Here is a 16321-nt window from a genome sequence, read left to right as displayed (position 1 = left end):
GTACCCGTTCCAAATCCGTTTAGCAATACCCGCACACTACCGGGATCCGACCGACTTGTAAAACCATTCTTCTAAGCAGTAGGGTCAACCAGATTCAATGATTTATGAGAATGACACAATCTGATATTAGTGGAGTCACCATCTGATGGAACGATCAAGGGTGCCCCATCCCCAACAAGCCCATCAAAACTGATTGTTTTTACAGTATCTGATTGTAATTTCAGCCAATTTTCCTTTTCCAAAACCATTTTAAGTGCCTGAAAAAAGAAAAGAGTATTTTTTCTTTCATGTTTCTAGCATAATTCCAGTATGTGTTACTTTACTACTAAACTAGCAGTTTCGAAAATAGATAGTTACTGACTACAACAAGCATGTCAACCAAAACCCCCAGTTTGCAGTATAATATTCAAAACAATATTGACAAATGCCAAGCATCCAAAAAAACCACAAGAGAAGATGACAACAGCAAAAAGAAAGGTTAGGAAAACCCCTGACAAAAGATGCTCAAAAAATCAATCCATGAGACTAAATATATCAATGTGCCAAAAGATGTAAAGTTTATCTGCATAACATTTAAACTGGAAAATACATTAACCTGGTAAGTGAAGTGTTGTCTCCGATCGGGAAGTGGGAGATGTCGCCACACTGAAGAGAAGGAGATATCATTGACCGGAGAGAGAAGATTTATCGTCAACTGGGGAGAGAAAGGAGACGTTGCCGGTGCCGACTGAGCTGCCGACACTCGTCAAGTGAAGTGGGGGAGAGATGCGTTGACTGGGAAGTGGGAGATATCGCCGACTGGAGAGAGAGAAGGAGATATCGCTGACTGGGGAGAGGAAGCAGATGTCGCCGGTGCCGATTGGGCTGCCGGCAGTCGTTGAAGTGGGAGAGAGGCGTCGATTGGAAATTATGGGAAGGAAAGGGGGGAGAGAGGCGCCGATAGAGAGAGAAGCTCGAGTAAAATGAGAAAATAAATTAGGGATAAGTAATTAGGGTTAGTATAGCTAAACGGGTTCGGGTAACGGGTATCCGATCACCTAATCCCGAACCCTACCCGAATCCGAGACGGGTAAAATTTTTCAAATCCGAATCCGCCCAAATCCGTTTTGTAAATACCCAAATCCGTCCTAATAGGGTTTGAGCGGATCGGGTACCCGTGAAAACCCGCCCGCCTGCCATCCCTAATTTTGACTACTAATTAATTATTAAATATTTATAATGATATAATTTAATTAACCTTAATTTATATAAATAAAATATAAATTAATGAAATCAAATTAATTTTAATTTATACAAATAAAATATAAATTATTAAAATTAAATTATATATATACGCATGTATATATACTTACAATTTTTATTATTATTTTCCTAAATATATAATTATTAATTAAATTATATATTTTAATAAAATATAATTTAATAAAATTAAAAATAAATTAAATTGATGACACATGGAAATTGACTTGGCTATCATAATTGGTCAAATGGTTTCATAAACGGACCAGAATTTTCTTTACTATGAAAAATAAATAAATAATGTGTTATGTTTTATAAATTTATATATTATAATACATAGAATATTAATGTTGTCAGTCTTCAAACAAAGGCCAAAACAAAAATTAGAACTGAACTAAAACTAATTTGAACCATAATCATTTTGAACCAAAACCATTTTGAAATAAAACCGATTCAAACAGTAAAACCAACCAATCGGGTTTAGAAAAATTGGAACTCTCTGAAAATATTAGAAACTAACATAAAAAGAACAAGTAGAAAAATGAACATATATATAAATTCAACATATGAAACTACAAAAAAATTTAAAAATAAAAAATAAAAAAGAGAAAAGTTCTTATCAAACAAACTATTATTCCTTAAGAAGAACTCTGATGTTTAACCATTTTTCAATATGTTAGTTGCAGGATAGATCTTAAAACGCAAGAACATTAATGGCGGACACCATGCAAAAAAAGCAGGCAAGTAGTATCCTTACTATATCAAGTATGTTCAACAGTTCAACCATCAAGATCTGTCTATGACCTATTATGTACAATGATCATAAAAGAAAAGGGTCAGAAAAGAATCAACGAATAATTAGAGCAGTTGGATGAAACTATCACAATCAATCTGATAAATGGGTGTTAAATTGGATATGTACAAGCACTCTAATGCCATCTGCCATATTCATTCTTTCCCAGTTCACCAAGTTGCTGCACAAGCCACGAGGCATCGAATAATAAAGATCCGTCCACATAAGAGATTTACAACTGTAGATATTTAGCTTCAAAGTATCCACCATTTCTTCTTTTTCTTAGTTTCATAATGAGGTAACTCTGTATGCCCAAAGAAAGAAATAGCACAAATTATCAGAAATAAACAGAACCTCTGTATACAAAAATCTTTGAAACAGTTAGTCTGACAATACAATAGTATGATAATACATATGAGAAGACAACTTTTGTTCCAGATGCAGGAACTCAGATGTTCTCAGCTTTATTACACTTGATGAAAAAGATTGCTTACCTCCTTCTGGATATATTGAATTGTAGTGCACCTCTGCCCAAAAGCTCAAGAAAATAACTGCCCAGAACAAAGGTGTAACTATAAAAGTCAGCATCTTATTTGGGCCGGATATGGAAAAACAAAAGGACACTCTAAAAACCAGGGCTGTGCAATCGGTCGGTTCGGTTCCGAACCGAACCGATAAAACCGAAAATCGAATTGTTAAAATTTTAAAAACCGAAAAAACCGATTATAAAGATATAACCGAACCGAATCAAACCGATAAAATCGGTTCGGTTCGATTCGGTTCGGTTCAAACCGAAATCTGCTGGGTTGGGCTTGGGGCCGATAAGATATCCAGCTATTCTCCACCTCTCTGAGCCTTGATTTCACCATTTCCAATTGCGCGGCCCAGAGTAACTTCCTCACGTCCTCCGCCAACAAACCTTCCTTCTCCGGTTCGCTCTCCGGCCTAGATCCATCTAAATAGTTGGTTTCCGGTGGTACCAGGCCGTCCAATCTGATCCTACTCTTTGCGATGTCAAAGGACCTGAGTTTTTCCATCAGGCTTTCCCCCATTTGCATCGAACGGAGCTCCGGGGAGGCAGGCGTCTGGAGAAGGGCTCTCGTGTGGAACAACCGTCTGAAGATGCCATTATCTCCTGGATCGGGAGCAATGTTGGTTTTGCTCGGGTTTTGAGGTATCCGAGGCTGGACCGCGGGAGAGGAAATGAGGCAAACTGATTGATCGGTTTTTTCGGTTTGATCGGTTATTTAACATGTTTAAACCGAACCAAACCGAAAACTGAATAATTTTAAATATATTAACCGAATCAAACCGATTATTCCGAATAACCGAACCAATAAACCGAAATCAACCGGTTCGGTTCGGTTTTTCGGTTTAGACCGAAATCTGCTCTCCCCTACTAAAAACCAGTGCAAACAAATTTAATAATACTTCTGATAATGACAAAAGAAACCGCTGAAATAAAAAATGTTTCAGGACAACACCACATAGAACTCTTAATACTTTCTCCATGCTCTAATCATTGCCTTTAATACAATAGGAATACTATTTTAATCATTCTCATGTTCTATCAACAAGCCATATGTAGTTCAATGGACTATGGAAAAACCATAACTTTCAACGTTATCATTGAAGTCCAAAAACTTATTAATTCACACTTGGCTGTCTATCTACTGCGGTTGATTGACATCATAATAGCTTGTCATGACCCCGATCAATGGTATGTGTCAACACAATACTAGGGGAACGGAGAATAGTTATGCTTCAAGTTGATTATGATTGGACACTCATGCTAAAACTTTTCTGGAGATACTATATAACCTCTGATATTTCCATACATTACTACAGATATATAAGAAAAATGCTCTTCTTTGTCATTTCATAAGACTTTGTGCTACCACAGCTTCAAAACAGAAAGCAAAAAGCTTTAAAAACTCACCTCTCTCGGACATCTTAATTTGCGGAAGGATCTCAATGTAACATGTATCCTTAAATGAAGTCACTACAAATATCTTCACACCATACTGCAATTATGATGACATGCATTAGTAATCTTTTCAGAAAAGGAAATAAAATTATTGCATCGTGAATTGCATAGTTTCATGTTAAGTACTCTATGTTTCGGATAAGAAAGAAACATTTTATATTTTTAGGCTCCCTTTGTTTTATAGAAAATATTTTCCACATTTTCCGATATATTTACTATGAATTCTTCAAAAAATTTTAATCTCGTAATTCTATATTTATATTTTATACTTAATATTTAGTTATCATTTATTTAATAATTAGCAGTAGTAATATTAGGTTATATCTCTAAACTTCTAAAGTTCTGCATTTCTAATCTAACATTCTAATTTCTAATTATTTTTATTTATGCATTCACTAAAATGATTCAAAAATATCTAAAAACTGTTGAAAACATAATAAAAACTTTTAAGTTTCTAATCTAAGTTATCTAACATTCTAACTTTCAATTATTTTTATTTATGAATTCACTAAAAAATGATAAAAAAATATCTAAAAATTATTGAAAAATAGTAAGAACTAATCTTTTACTTAATAGCACTCCAAAATCACTTAGTATCTTGGATGATTTGAGCTCTTCAACACAAGATTTTGTAGAGAAGTTTATTAATAGCACTTGAAGAGTCTTTAATTGAGAGAGAACTTAGAGAAACTTCATGGAAATAAAAAAAGGGTAAATTGTGGCTTGGGAGGTAAGTGTAAGGTTTCAAAAATATACAGAAAAAATAGTCTTCTACCTTCAATAATTCATACGCTATATGCAAGCCGTCTCCTAAAGCAATTCTAAAGATTTCTACCCATCAAATGAAGGTAACAGCTGCTATGGCCATTAAGTCACGGCCAGCAATGGATACTACCATTATCTAACGGCCGCAGCGGCAATTACTGATACAATGAAACAACAGCTTTAACAGCCACAACTCCTTTGAAAACCTTGAAATAATGGCCATTACATAATGTAATGGCCATTATTTAAAACCACCATTATAACCAAGAAATGGAAAATAAGTTATTTTGTTGTAAAATATTTTTCATGAAAAACACTGAAAATATTTTCTTTAAAAATATTTTCTAAATACAAATTATTTTCTGCAAACAAATAGAGACTTAATCTCTCTTTATTTTATCTCCTTCAGTTAAGAGTCATACCAGAATAAAGAACACTTGAACTATATTGAAGTACATTTTAGCCGGAAGGTCAGATATCTAATTGATGAATGCATCAAAGCATTGATTTGAAACATGCATCTTGGACAAAAATTTCTTCCAGTAGTGAGCAAAATGGAAAACCTCAAGAGCCAAATTTGTATATTACTTTTAGTATAAGGAAATTGAAATACTAAATCAACTTTCTAGGGATAGAAGGAAAAACATACATATATATACATATATGTATGTATGTATGTATGTATGTATGTATTCTTGGACCAAACTATTTATTTAGGCCTCATTTAGTTTAGCTGTCAGTAGCAGTTGACTATTAATGCAAATAATTGGTAGCTAGTAATTGATGGTTCGCGGCCAATAGTCAACAGCGTGTAGCCAATTCATATATAAATTCTAATATTGGACTTTAATTTTAAATAGTGTTATATATATATATATATATATAGATATACACGTGCGCATGTGCACACACACAAACAAGAACAAATTTGTATTAATAAATTAAAGTTAAGACAAGCTGGTCAACTATTAGAAGTTTTCTATTAGTTATATGTTGATGGAAATAGAGATGCTTGTATCATTGGCCTAGCTATTAGGGTTCAAATACTTATAAGCTGGAGTTTAACATCTAGCTAAACCAAAACAACCCTTTAATTGATAATAATCAGAACATGACATATAATGAAATATACATATACCCCAACCATTGATTATCAACACTATTCCTTTCTATCTAGAATTGCTTATAAAATGGGAGGCAAGAACATGTAATCAAATAAATGAGTACATCTAGAGGAACTTGCACTATAACTTTAAGTAACAAAATAAGCTAAAGTGACCAAAAAATAAAAAATAATCATAGAAGGTATCGTATCTACAGATGGAGAATTGATTGAAGAAACATTGTTTGAGAAGCTCTGATCAGACCCTCGAATGAACTAATGAAGAAGAGTAAGCTTTCAAGCAGTAAGATAAGAAAGGGCAAAGACAGAATGAAAAAAGCTTTCCACCGAGTATTGCAGCACCTCCACCACTTAACTTTATGTTATTAGCCTATTTGACTAATATAGGGCAGGCTTAATATTCATTATTAGCGCAAACAGCTTAAAGAAGCCCATTTCAAAAGGAACCAAGAGAAAAATTAGGCTTCAAAAAGAAAGTAAAATGAGATCACTTAACACATACACCACCTCTATATCGTTCATCTCTTTTTCCACTCCATTCTTGTTCTTCTATTTTCAATGAGTAATGGCTTAAAAAAGGCATCCAGCAGCCATTTTGTAGTGCAGGAAGTCATGTTATCTAAACAGCCTGTATATGCCATAACAGCTGCAATAATCTCAGCAATGCAAATAAGCTTAAAATCCCATTACAAAATGGAACAGCCACTGTTTAAATCAGCAGAAGTTCTCAATATAATATAGCGCATATCATTTTGTAAAACATAATTTAGGTAGCAGCAATAAGGTTATAATTATATGATTCTGATCTGAAGTCACAAAATAATACATCATATTTCATGATGGATTCAATTCCTTAGTGTTTAACTTGACCAGGTGATGGAAATGCAAACAAACAACATAAAGAAAGACAAGCACCAAATAAGAGAGTATACAGAATCTACATTGTTGCTCATACCGTGTCTGCAGCAGCTTGCAATGTGACATGATCTCCCCATTCACCGGTCCTAGTTTTATTCATCGAAGGGGGGGGGGGGGTGCAAGTATTAGTTTACTTTAATGAAGTGTTAAGTATGAGTTTAATGAAGTGTTAAGTATGAGTTTAATGAAGTGTTCAGGGGACCAAAAAAAAGCACAGAAATAAACCTGCTCATTTTCTTCAAGTAGTCACTATATGCCATAGGAACATAACCTTCATACTTCTGGGGGTAAGACTTGAGCTGATGACATTGTCCAAGATAACAAATAATTTCATTTTAAGGTACATAAACACACATGGGTTACGGGATCAAGAAGTGAAGAGCTGAGTACAAAAGTTACATGTGACTAACCTGAAAAATAATTCGTTCCCTTACAACTTTGTGGTGCTCAGCAGAACGATAAAGTTGGTCTGATAAGGCACGAAACTGGGAAATTTGGAACTAATAAGATCTCATTTCAGTTGACAACATGGAACAATACAATTTAAAAGAGACCTTCTGCACAAACTTTTTATCTTTAAAATCTAGGAGCCAACCTGACAGTTTCCATCTCCTTGGACCTTACTCTCAACCAAATCATATACCTTCAACCTAAGACAAATGCATCAACATTAATGGCAACGTTCACACCAATATAAATATAGACTACAACAAGATCTTGGCAGAAACCAAAAGACATTAAAGGACACTCCTTGCTTACCCTATTGAACTATGTTGAGTATAAATACAGTACATTTTATCAGCCATGCAGAGGATGGTGGTGACACATGAAAATATTATACGCTGTGCTAGACATTTCCAATTCCAAAAGTTTTGCACAAAAATTGCTGAGAATCAAGAATTAAATGAATCAACCTAATAATCAGCAGAGCATTCTCAAGATCAAGATGCTCTGATGGGAACCAGGAGCTACAACAAATGATATTTAACACCCCCCAAACCTCGTCTGGTTGTCCTCTCTTCACAGACCATAGAAGTAAGGGTATTATAAGGGAAATCATTGGGAGCCATGGACTGTAGTCTTAATTTCTCAATGGAAAAATCATTTAAAATTTTGCATTTGAAAGCATCTCAATATGAAATTTTGCACTCATTTCCTTTTAGCAATATTTCATGCAATAATTTGATTTACTGAGCATCAAATATTTACAGATTACTCCAAATACCACAAAAAATAATTATCAATCGATTTTTAATACTGCAACCAAATAAGAACTAATTTCGTTCAAAATAGTTTTCCAATAGGTTAGCTATTTCATGCAAAACAAACAACAGCTAAGTCTCAAAGCCATTCAATACAATGGATTTATTATCTTAGAGAAGATTATTTTGACATTTGCCCAATTTCCTTGTTATTTTCATGAATCAATTGTGTCTAATAGAGTTAAATGGAAAAAAAGGATTCATATAGCCAACCCAACTAATTTGGAATTAAGACTTAGTTGTTATTGTTCCTTAAATCCATTGCTCTTTCCATTTTATATGAATCCATTATTTCAACTTCTTAATCACTAAATAGTTTTTACTTATCCAATCTAATTAAAAATATTTTTTCAAGATATTTACAAAATGTTGGAGCTAGAATCAATTGATCATGTCTCTAATTTTCTTCAAAATATAACAATTTTCTTTTTTTAATTTTTTTTTTCAAATCTACATCAATATTTTTCTTGTCTCTATCAAAATTTCAATTTTGAAACTTTAACCATGGAAATATTAACAGCCTTGCTTGGGCATCATCTTGACCATTGACTATATGCAGAAAGATTAAGCATAAACAGCTTTAAAGACAAAATAAATAATAAATACTAAAGAAAAAGAATGGATAATTAAGGAAAGACCTGTCTAACAGCCTTTGATGATCTGAAATCTCTTCATCTTCTGATGGCAATTCTCCATTAATTTTAGGGACGTGCTGCACATAAAAATATAAAGAATTAAGGGAACCAAATTAACAGTTTTGAACAAAAACAGATAGTTACACTCTGTACCCTAAATTAGTGAATTAAGAGTTCTGGACAGAGATAGACTACTCTACTACACATATTCACATTCAATAAACAATGCAACCCTGATACAAAGAAGTATATACAAAAGCACTAGAAGGAAATTCCAACATAAGTGTCTGAAGTGATATCTTGAGGTGCACGGCACATTATGCTTTCTATGAAGAAAATTGCTAAAAGCTGCATGGATTTGATACTTAGCAAATCTGAACGATCTGTTCTTCAGCCAATAGGCTTTATAAAACATCTATGTGCATAATTGTCACATTGCCTAAGCTGCTTTAAATCCAACTCACCATCATTCCCACCGTCTACATATATCATCAGCTTTCAAAAGGATATGATTGAAAGAAATCTCTTCTCAATCTAAAATGGCTATGATGAATGTTTCAGTTATACTCACAGGAATAGGAACCATCTGATTTAGTCTCTTGCCCACTTCACCATCAAGAGTAGACTCATCTGCTATCTCCAAGGAATGTGACACATCTTCCATATGAAAGGATTCATCTCCACTGTTAGGAGATGAAAAAGAATTCGGGATGGTATCACATTCTTCACTTCTATATTTGCTAAAATCATCTGCCTCCTTTTTGCTGCGCTCATCAGCATCAATCTTGTTTTTTCTGTGATCATCATTCTGGTGCTCTATAAAAAGGTAAATGATGTTCAATAAATGAAGAAAATAAAGGTCAAATAATAAGGCAATAAACTAGACAGCAACTGAGGACTTTGCCACTACCAGAACCATTGCATCTTCCAGGAGAGGCAAGCCAATCCTGCACAAGAATTGATTCTTGTCCAGGATTATGAAGCCCAGAAGCTTCTGCAGCAGCAACCCGAGAAAGTTCCTCTTGAAGAGCACATGCAATAACTGCATCATTCTCTACATTATTTGCATTCCCTGCTTCATTATAACCTTCTACAACATACCCCACTTGACATTCATCTACTCCATACTGAGTAATACTGTTAGATGGACCAGAACTAGGAAGTGCACAAACATCTACTAGGGTATGGAGACCCCATCGAACAACATCAGGATCTTGGTCATACATAATCATTGTGATTGCATAACTAATACAATCTTGACGGTACAACCAACTTGATTTATGGCCTTCTTGCGCACAAAAATTTCAGTGTCAAGAAGAAACCTGTAAAAATTAACCACAATCAAACTTAAAAAATGAATTCCTTACATATAAAAACCCCACTTGACAAGCCTACTAAATACAAAGAACAAAGGTTGGCGTATGGGTCCTAATGAATCTTCATTGGTAGAGAGAGGAGGGAGGGAGGGGGAAAAATAAATAAATAATAAAAAGAGGATTTAAAAGATAATAGCTTGCTTTCCCAACTGCGTTAGTTTAAATTGTTCTTACACATGACATAAAGGTTCAATTTCTCAAAGAAAAATTTTTCTTAAAAAAAAAAAAAAAATTCTCTTTTCAAAATATGCAGATTGAAATTTGCTTCCAAGTCTATAAACAAGCATCAATCAAGAAAAACAAGTCTGCATCTCAAAACCCATCCCTAATTTTCAAAAGGAAATACACAACAGAGGCTAACTATATCAATTTTCGATTTAAACCTCACAATTGAACTGACAAAAATTTCATATTATACCATCTCTAATTTCAACAAAGCATCAATCAATTTTCTTTAAAAAAAAAAGAAAAAGAAAAAGAAAAACAAAGAGTTTCATTTTTGAATCCAATCACTTAAATTAGAAAGGTAAGTACCTGAAGAAGAAGCAAAGGATATTCTCTAGCTTGAAGGGAAGAAATGGATGTTTCCGTTAAAGATCGAACAAGTTAGATATACTTCAGAAGGAATATAATGGGATAACGAATTAGGCGAGGAATAAGAATGGTGATAGATGCCGTCTGTTTAGGCGTCTTTTCTTGAAATCCGTTTCCTTGTTTTGTATATTTGTATATCTGCTCTGTTTAGGCGTCTTTTCATGCATGTGAACCCAGGATCGACCGGAGTCTCGCGTGGCACGCCGCCACCAGTTACCGTAATTGCCCCACCTCTTTGCCCATTTTTATTGGTTAAACTAAATTAAAGTATTATGGCGTCTCTTATCAAAACTTTTTCCTTTGAAATTAAATTTTTGTTGATTTTTTATTAGTTAAAAATATTTTCTCCCTACATTTTTTAAAATAATAGTAAAAAATTACTGAATTATTTATATTTTAAATTATAAAAATTAATTAATAATTTTAAATTAATTATATAAATATATTTATATCTTATTAAATTTGACCATTCAATTTAATAAAATTATCATGTTATTATTTTAATTAGTATTAAAAAATAATATTTTAATATAACTAATAATTATAAAAAATTTTACATTTTAACAATTTTGATAATTATATTCTAATTTTTTTTAATAAATATATTTCAAATTAATATTTTAATTTTATTGATTTTTAATTTTAATTCCAACAATATATTTTAAGACTGAATAATTTATTTTTTAATTTTTTTTATCAACAAATATAATTTTTTATATAATTATAAATTATAAGTATTATAATAACATTAATTTTAAAAAAAATTATCTGTTATTATTTACAAATTAATTCTATATTTTTTAAAATTCATTAAAATATTAATACATTTTATCTCATTAACAAAAGTCATTCCATCCCATTTTATTTATTCCAACCATTAAAGGATTATGAAAAAGCTGAACTATCCTTTCTCATGTCTTTCTCAAAATATGATGCTCTTTTATAATTTTTTAAAAAATATATTAAAATAATTAATATTTCCCATTTCATAATTTTTATTTATTTATTTTTTAAATTATTATACATTTTCTTATTTTAGCCTACAATATATTATAATTCTATTTAATATTTTTTATTTATTTTAAAATAGTAAATAATTAATATGAAAATAATAATAATAATAATAGTAATAATATTTAAACAAAATTAATATTAGTATTAATATATATTATATACAAATTCTCGATAAAAATATTATAATTTTTTATATTTAGTTATTAATTATAAAGATATATTATATTATCAATATGTGATTGACTACTCATCCAATTAAAAAAATTATAAATTAATTAATATATTTATAGCTAAAATAATAAATATATGCACATACATATGAATAAATTATAATTAAAAAATTAAAGTATTTAAATCATATTATTATAAATCTTTCATAATTAATTAAAATATAATGAACACTTTAAGAAAATCAACATAGATCATCCATAGGGCATGTTGCTTTATGGTCTACTAGAAATTGGTAAACTCGTGCTTGCAAAGGCTGCTGCTAATCATACAATAACAATTTTCATAAGGGTTGCTGGCACAGAGTTTATTCAGTAAGTACGAGGGAGAGGTATGCCATAAAGCATTTTCATTTCTCTTTTAGTTTGGCTATGGTGAAAATTCATTTATTGTTTTTGTTTTTTTATAAGGTAGTCATGCAATAATGGTGGAATATTCCTTATTAATTCTGAAGCTGCATTGAGAGAGAAAGAGAGAGAGTTGACTTTGACGTTAATATTAAAGCTGCTTCTTTTTCTATTCACCATAAGTTCTATCAGAAGAGGTTGGAATCGAGACAAAGAAAAGGATACAGCAGGATAAGAAGATTTCTCTATCCATTGCCCTGTGACACAATCCTTTACCCCTAAATTTAATAATTTGGTATTAGAGCCTGCCGTCATGGAAGATTCATAAAAAAATCTGAAAGGAGATGCAAGCTCTTCTCCAAGAAGTACAAGCTCAAAATGAAGCTGATTTGCATTGGTAAAATCACGCATGAAAGCTCAACAGCAAGAATTCTCTTGCCAATTACAAGAATTTCTTAGAAGCATGAGTGGCAAGAATCCCAAAACTAGAACAGGCAGCAGTAATAATCAGGTCACTCGGACCCCAGAATAGGAGATGAAGTTGATAATAGACTAGGTTCTAGAGTTGTAGTATACTAAGCTGGATTTTTCAATATTTGATGGGTTTGAGGATCCATTAAGCTGGTTATACAGGTGTGATCAATTTTTTGTAAATCAGAAAACTCAAAAGGTCGATAAGGTGGGACTAGCAGCATTCCACTTAATCGGAGAGGCGCAATTGTGGTTCTTTAGTTTGGTGTAAGAGAAGCTGAGAATGTCATGAGCACAATTCAAGGAATACTAAAACTTGAGGTTTGGACCGCCACTTTGAAGTAACCCTTCGAGTGAGTTAACTAATCTAAAGCAAAATGAGTCGGTCGAAGAATGTCAAAAGCAAGTCTAAAACTTGTTAGCACGTGAAACAACAATCAGAAATTAGAATGGATCAATAAGTGGACTTATTCACAGCAAGATTGGTGTAAAATATTTGCTTGGATGTAGAAATACAAAATCTACCAAATCTCGCTATTGCCATGAACTTGGCTCGTACCTTTAAAAAGAAACAACATATTGAAAAAATAAGCTGCAACTATAAGGATATTCGTTACCCTGTGATGATGTCCACACTGAATCAAAGGACGAAGAATATGACCAATACCAACAACATTCTCGGAAAGGCTCCCATTATTCAATGATTTAATAGGGAGGAGATGGTAGAATGGAAGGCAAAAGGGCACTATTACAACTGTGATGTACAATACACTGTTGGGCATCAATGCAAAAAATTAGTTTGGTTGGAGGTGGATAATCCAAAGGTGTCAATGGAGGAACCACTTGCAAAAGTTCTAGTAATTTCATTGTATACTACAACGGGACTACACAACTCCCACACCATGCGATTAGTTGCAAAAATTAATAGCTGATTAATTACAATATTTGTTGATTCTGGAAGTACACACAACTTCCTCAATCAAGTGGCTGCCCAATGTTTATGCTTACCTGTCGAAAGGAGAAATAGGCTTCAAGTGTCAGTTGCCAATGGACAAAAGATCTCCAACATTGGGACTTGCACAAAATCCATAAAAATTGCAGGTGAAACTTTTGTAGTTAAAGTTTATCTTATTCCTTTCGCTGGTTTTGATGTAGTATTAGTAGTTCGTTGGCTGATGACTTTGAGTCCAATTTGATGGGATTTTTCAACACTCACTATGAGCTTTGAGAAAATCACTCTCCATAGGTTATAATCTGATCAGGGTGCTTATGTTCATTCTATACACAACAAGGTAGAAACAGAAGAATTGGAGGACTTGCTGAATTTTTTGAACTGTTTCAGAAGCCAATGAGACTTTCTCCCATATCTAATTGTGACCATCGAATCTGTTTATTTTTGAGATCCACTCCAGTAATCGTCGTCTCTACAGATATCCTAGTTTGCAAAAGGATGAAATTGAGAAATAGTGTATAGAAATGTTGCACCAAAAAATCATTAGGCCGAGTAATTCACCATTCTCTTTCTCCTGTGCTCCTGTTATTATTATTAATTATTTATTATTATAAGATAATAATATTTAAAAGATCTGCAGTCTATCTGTAACTGTTACAGATAAAGGACTCTATCACATAAATATATTTAAGTATCTGCGAGATTGTGATAGTGGGTTCTGAACATAACTCTTTTGGAAAAAGAGTAGTACAACTCAAAGAGTTGTGGGAAAACAAAAAGACTGAAACATATAAATACTCTTTCTACGAAAAGAGTGTTGACGACAATTTTTAGAAAATTCAGTCTAACTGCTGCAGATTGTGGAGCACATAATCTATCCATCTTTGAGAGAGCTAGCACTCTAGAAGGATAAAAGACATTCGTGTGGATACCATTGAGGGTGTTCGTTTGAAAAGGCAGTACCATCAGTCCGGCATTGTATCTTCTTGACGAGATCGAGATTAACAGGTTAGTCTCATATCCATCTTTTGAATTAAACAAAACACTCGGATTCTGGGAAAGGAAATCAACAGAGATTTTATTTTTCCGCTGTGCAACTGGGTTGCAACAATTTTAGGATTTCCCAACAGTGATAAAAAACATGATGATAGGCTTTTTTTTTATGGACGGTAGGGAATTCAATGCTTTAACCAATAAAATATAAGTTTACAATTCATGTTGTTATGAATTGTTAGATGAACTTTATAGAGCAAAATATTTTACAAAATTGGATTTACAATTTGGTTACCATCAAATCTATAGATATTAAGAAGACAATATTCTAAACACATTATGGTTATTTTGAATTTTTGGTTATGCCTTGACTTCATTAACGTGCTTTCTATATTTCAGGCTGTGATGAATGAGGTATATCTCTTATGCTTGTAAATTTGTTCGACATGAAATACGTGGGAAGAGCACTTGCATCACATCTGAATGGTCTTTCAGCTACTGTGTGTCTATCATTTGCTCTTAAAAAAAATCTAAATGCTTATTTGAGGAGGAAGAGTGTCATATTTGGGGCATATATATAATAACTAAAGAGGGCATTTCAGTTGATACTACTAAAATCACTATAGTTTCAGAATGGCCAACTCCACAATCAGTTTGGCTAAAGTCTCTTCTGTGGATTGATCCTTTATGAGATAAAACCAAGAAAAAAAAATTCAATCGAAACTTTATTAGTATCAAGTTTTGGTACAAACAATACATTAGAAAAATAACAAAGTTTGGAAGGTAAAGGAAAAGTACTAGAACCAACATGAGTAATAGACAAACCTGAACCATCCGTGAGCTGCAATCCATCATTTCCATCATATGGAGCATGAAGTATCGAGTAATCATGGAGAATCACCATTCTGTTGTGTACTCACATGATTTACCTTCCAAACTTTGTCTAACAGTATGGTCATATCACTCACAAAACTGACATTAAACTTTTGATCGAGAGCCTTGATTATAGTTGAACCAGCCTTGATTATGGTTGAACCCACCAGATTTGGATTTACCATCCGAATATCCGTCCGATTGATTAATAACAAAACAGATATAGTACCAGTATATTGTCGACCATAGGAGCCTTAGGATGAAGACTTGTTGTAATTCGAGAGGACGAATCAATATGCTTCAGATACAACTCATGAGCTAATAGTTTGTCTTGAAACTCAACAAAAGAAATTACAGTATCGTGTGCATGGATGACAGCAATGATATCGCGTCTCAGGTCCAACACTTTCTAGAACCTGAACAATCAAATCAACATCGCTAACCAGACTACCCACCGATGCCTCTACAGAAGTCTCAACATCAACAATTCATAACAGACAACGAGAGTAAAGATTCAAGAGCAGCAAGAATTAATTGATCTTGACACTCTCAATATTCGTAATCTGGATTGGGAATCTATTTTCCTTATTGAGTAATAGAAGGAGGAATTTGGATAGTGTCCAGAATATACCCCATAAGACTATAACCTTTTAAGTAGAGGAGAAACTTCTTGAGCTCTCCATGTCAGGTAGTTTGTAGTTGTAAACTTTAATGGAAACTTGAGTATTGTTGATCCGTTGATGGATACAAG

General features: G+C 32.9%; 1 protein-coding gene across 8 annotated transcripts; it reads right to left on the bottom strand.

The window, feature by feature from the left end:
- Positions 1 to 1933: 1933 nt before the first annotated feature.
- LOC110624911 (OVARIAN TUMOR DOMAIN-containing deubiquitinating enzyme 9) lies at positions 1934 to 10903 on the bottom strand. Of its 8 annotated transcripts, none has more exons than XM_021770345.2 (11): positions 10633 to 10903; positions 9633 to 10044; positions 9294 to 9538; positions 8726 to 8799; positions 7421 to 7475; positions 7236 to 7325; positions 7051 to 7124; positions 6863 to 6911; positions 3972 to 4056; positions 2527 to 2583; positions 1934 to 2336 (listed from the first exon to the last, which is right to left on the bottom strand). In XM_021770345.2, exons 2-11 carry the CDS (start codon positions 9952 to 9954, stop codon positions 2287 to 2289), a joined length of 1101 nt encoding a protein of 366 aa, XP_021626037.1. In that variant the 5' UTR covers positions 9955 to 10044; positions 10633 to 10903; the 3' UTR covers positions 1934 to 2286. The 8 variants fall into 8 exon arrangements, 5 of the variants coding, with proteins under 5 accessions (XP_021626037.1, XP_021626038.1, XP_021626042.1 ...); XM_021770346.2 differs by having other exon boundaries at positions 7236 to 7310; positions 10633 to 10900; XM_021770350.2 differs by lacking the exon at positions 3972 to 4056 and having other exon boundaries at positions 10633 to 10902.
- Positions 10904 to 16321: the final 5418 nt, after the last annotated feature.

Source organism: Manihot esculenta, chromosome 10, assembly GCF_001659605.2.
Source record: "Manihot esculenta cultivar AM560-2 chromosome 10, M.esculenta_v8, whole genome shotgun sequence".
Classification (NCBI taxonomy): Eukaryota; Viridiplantae; Streptophyta; class Magnoliopsida; order Malpighiales; family Euphorbiaceae; genus Manihot; species Manihot esculenta.
Note: the sequence above shows the minus strand (reverse complement) of the source record. Positions and strands in the feature narration are given on the sequence as shown.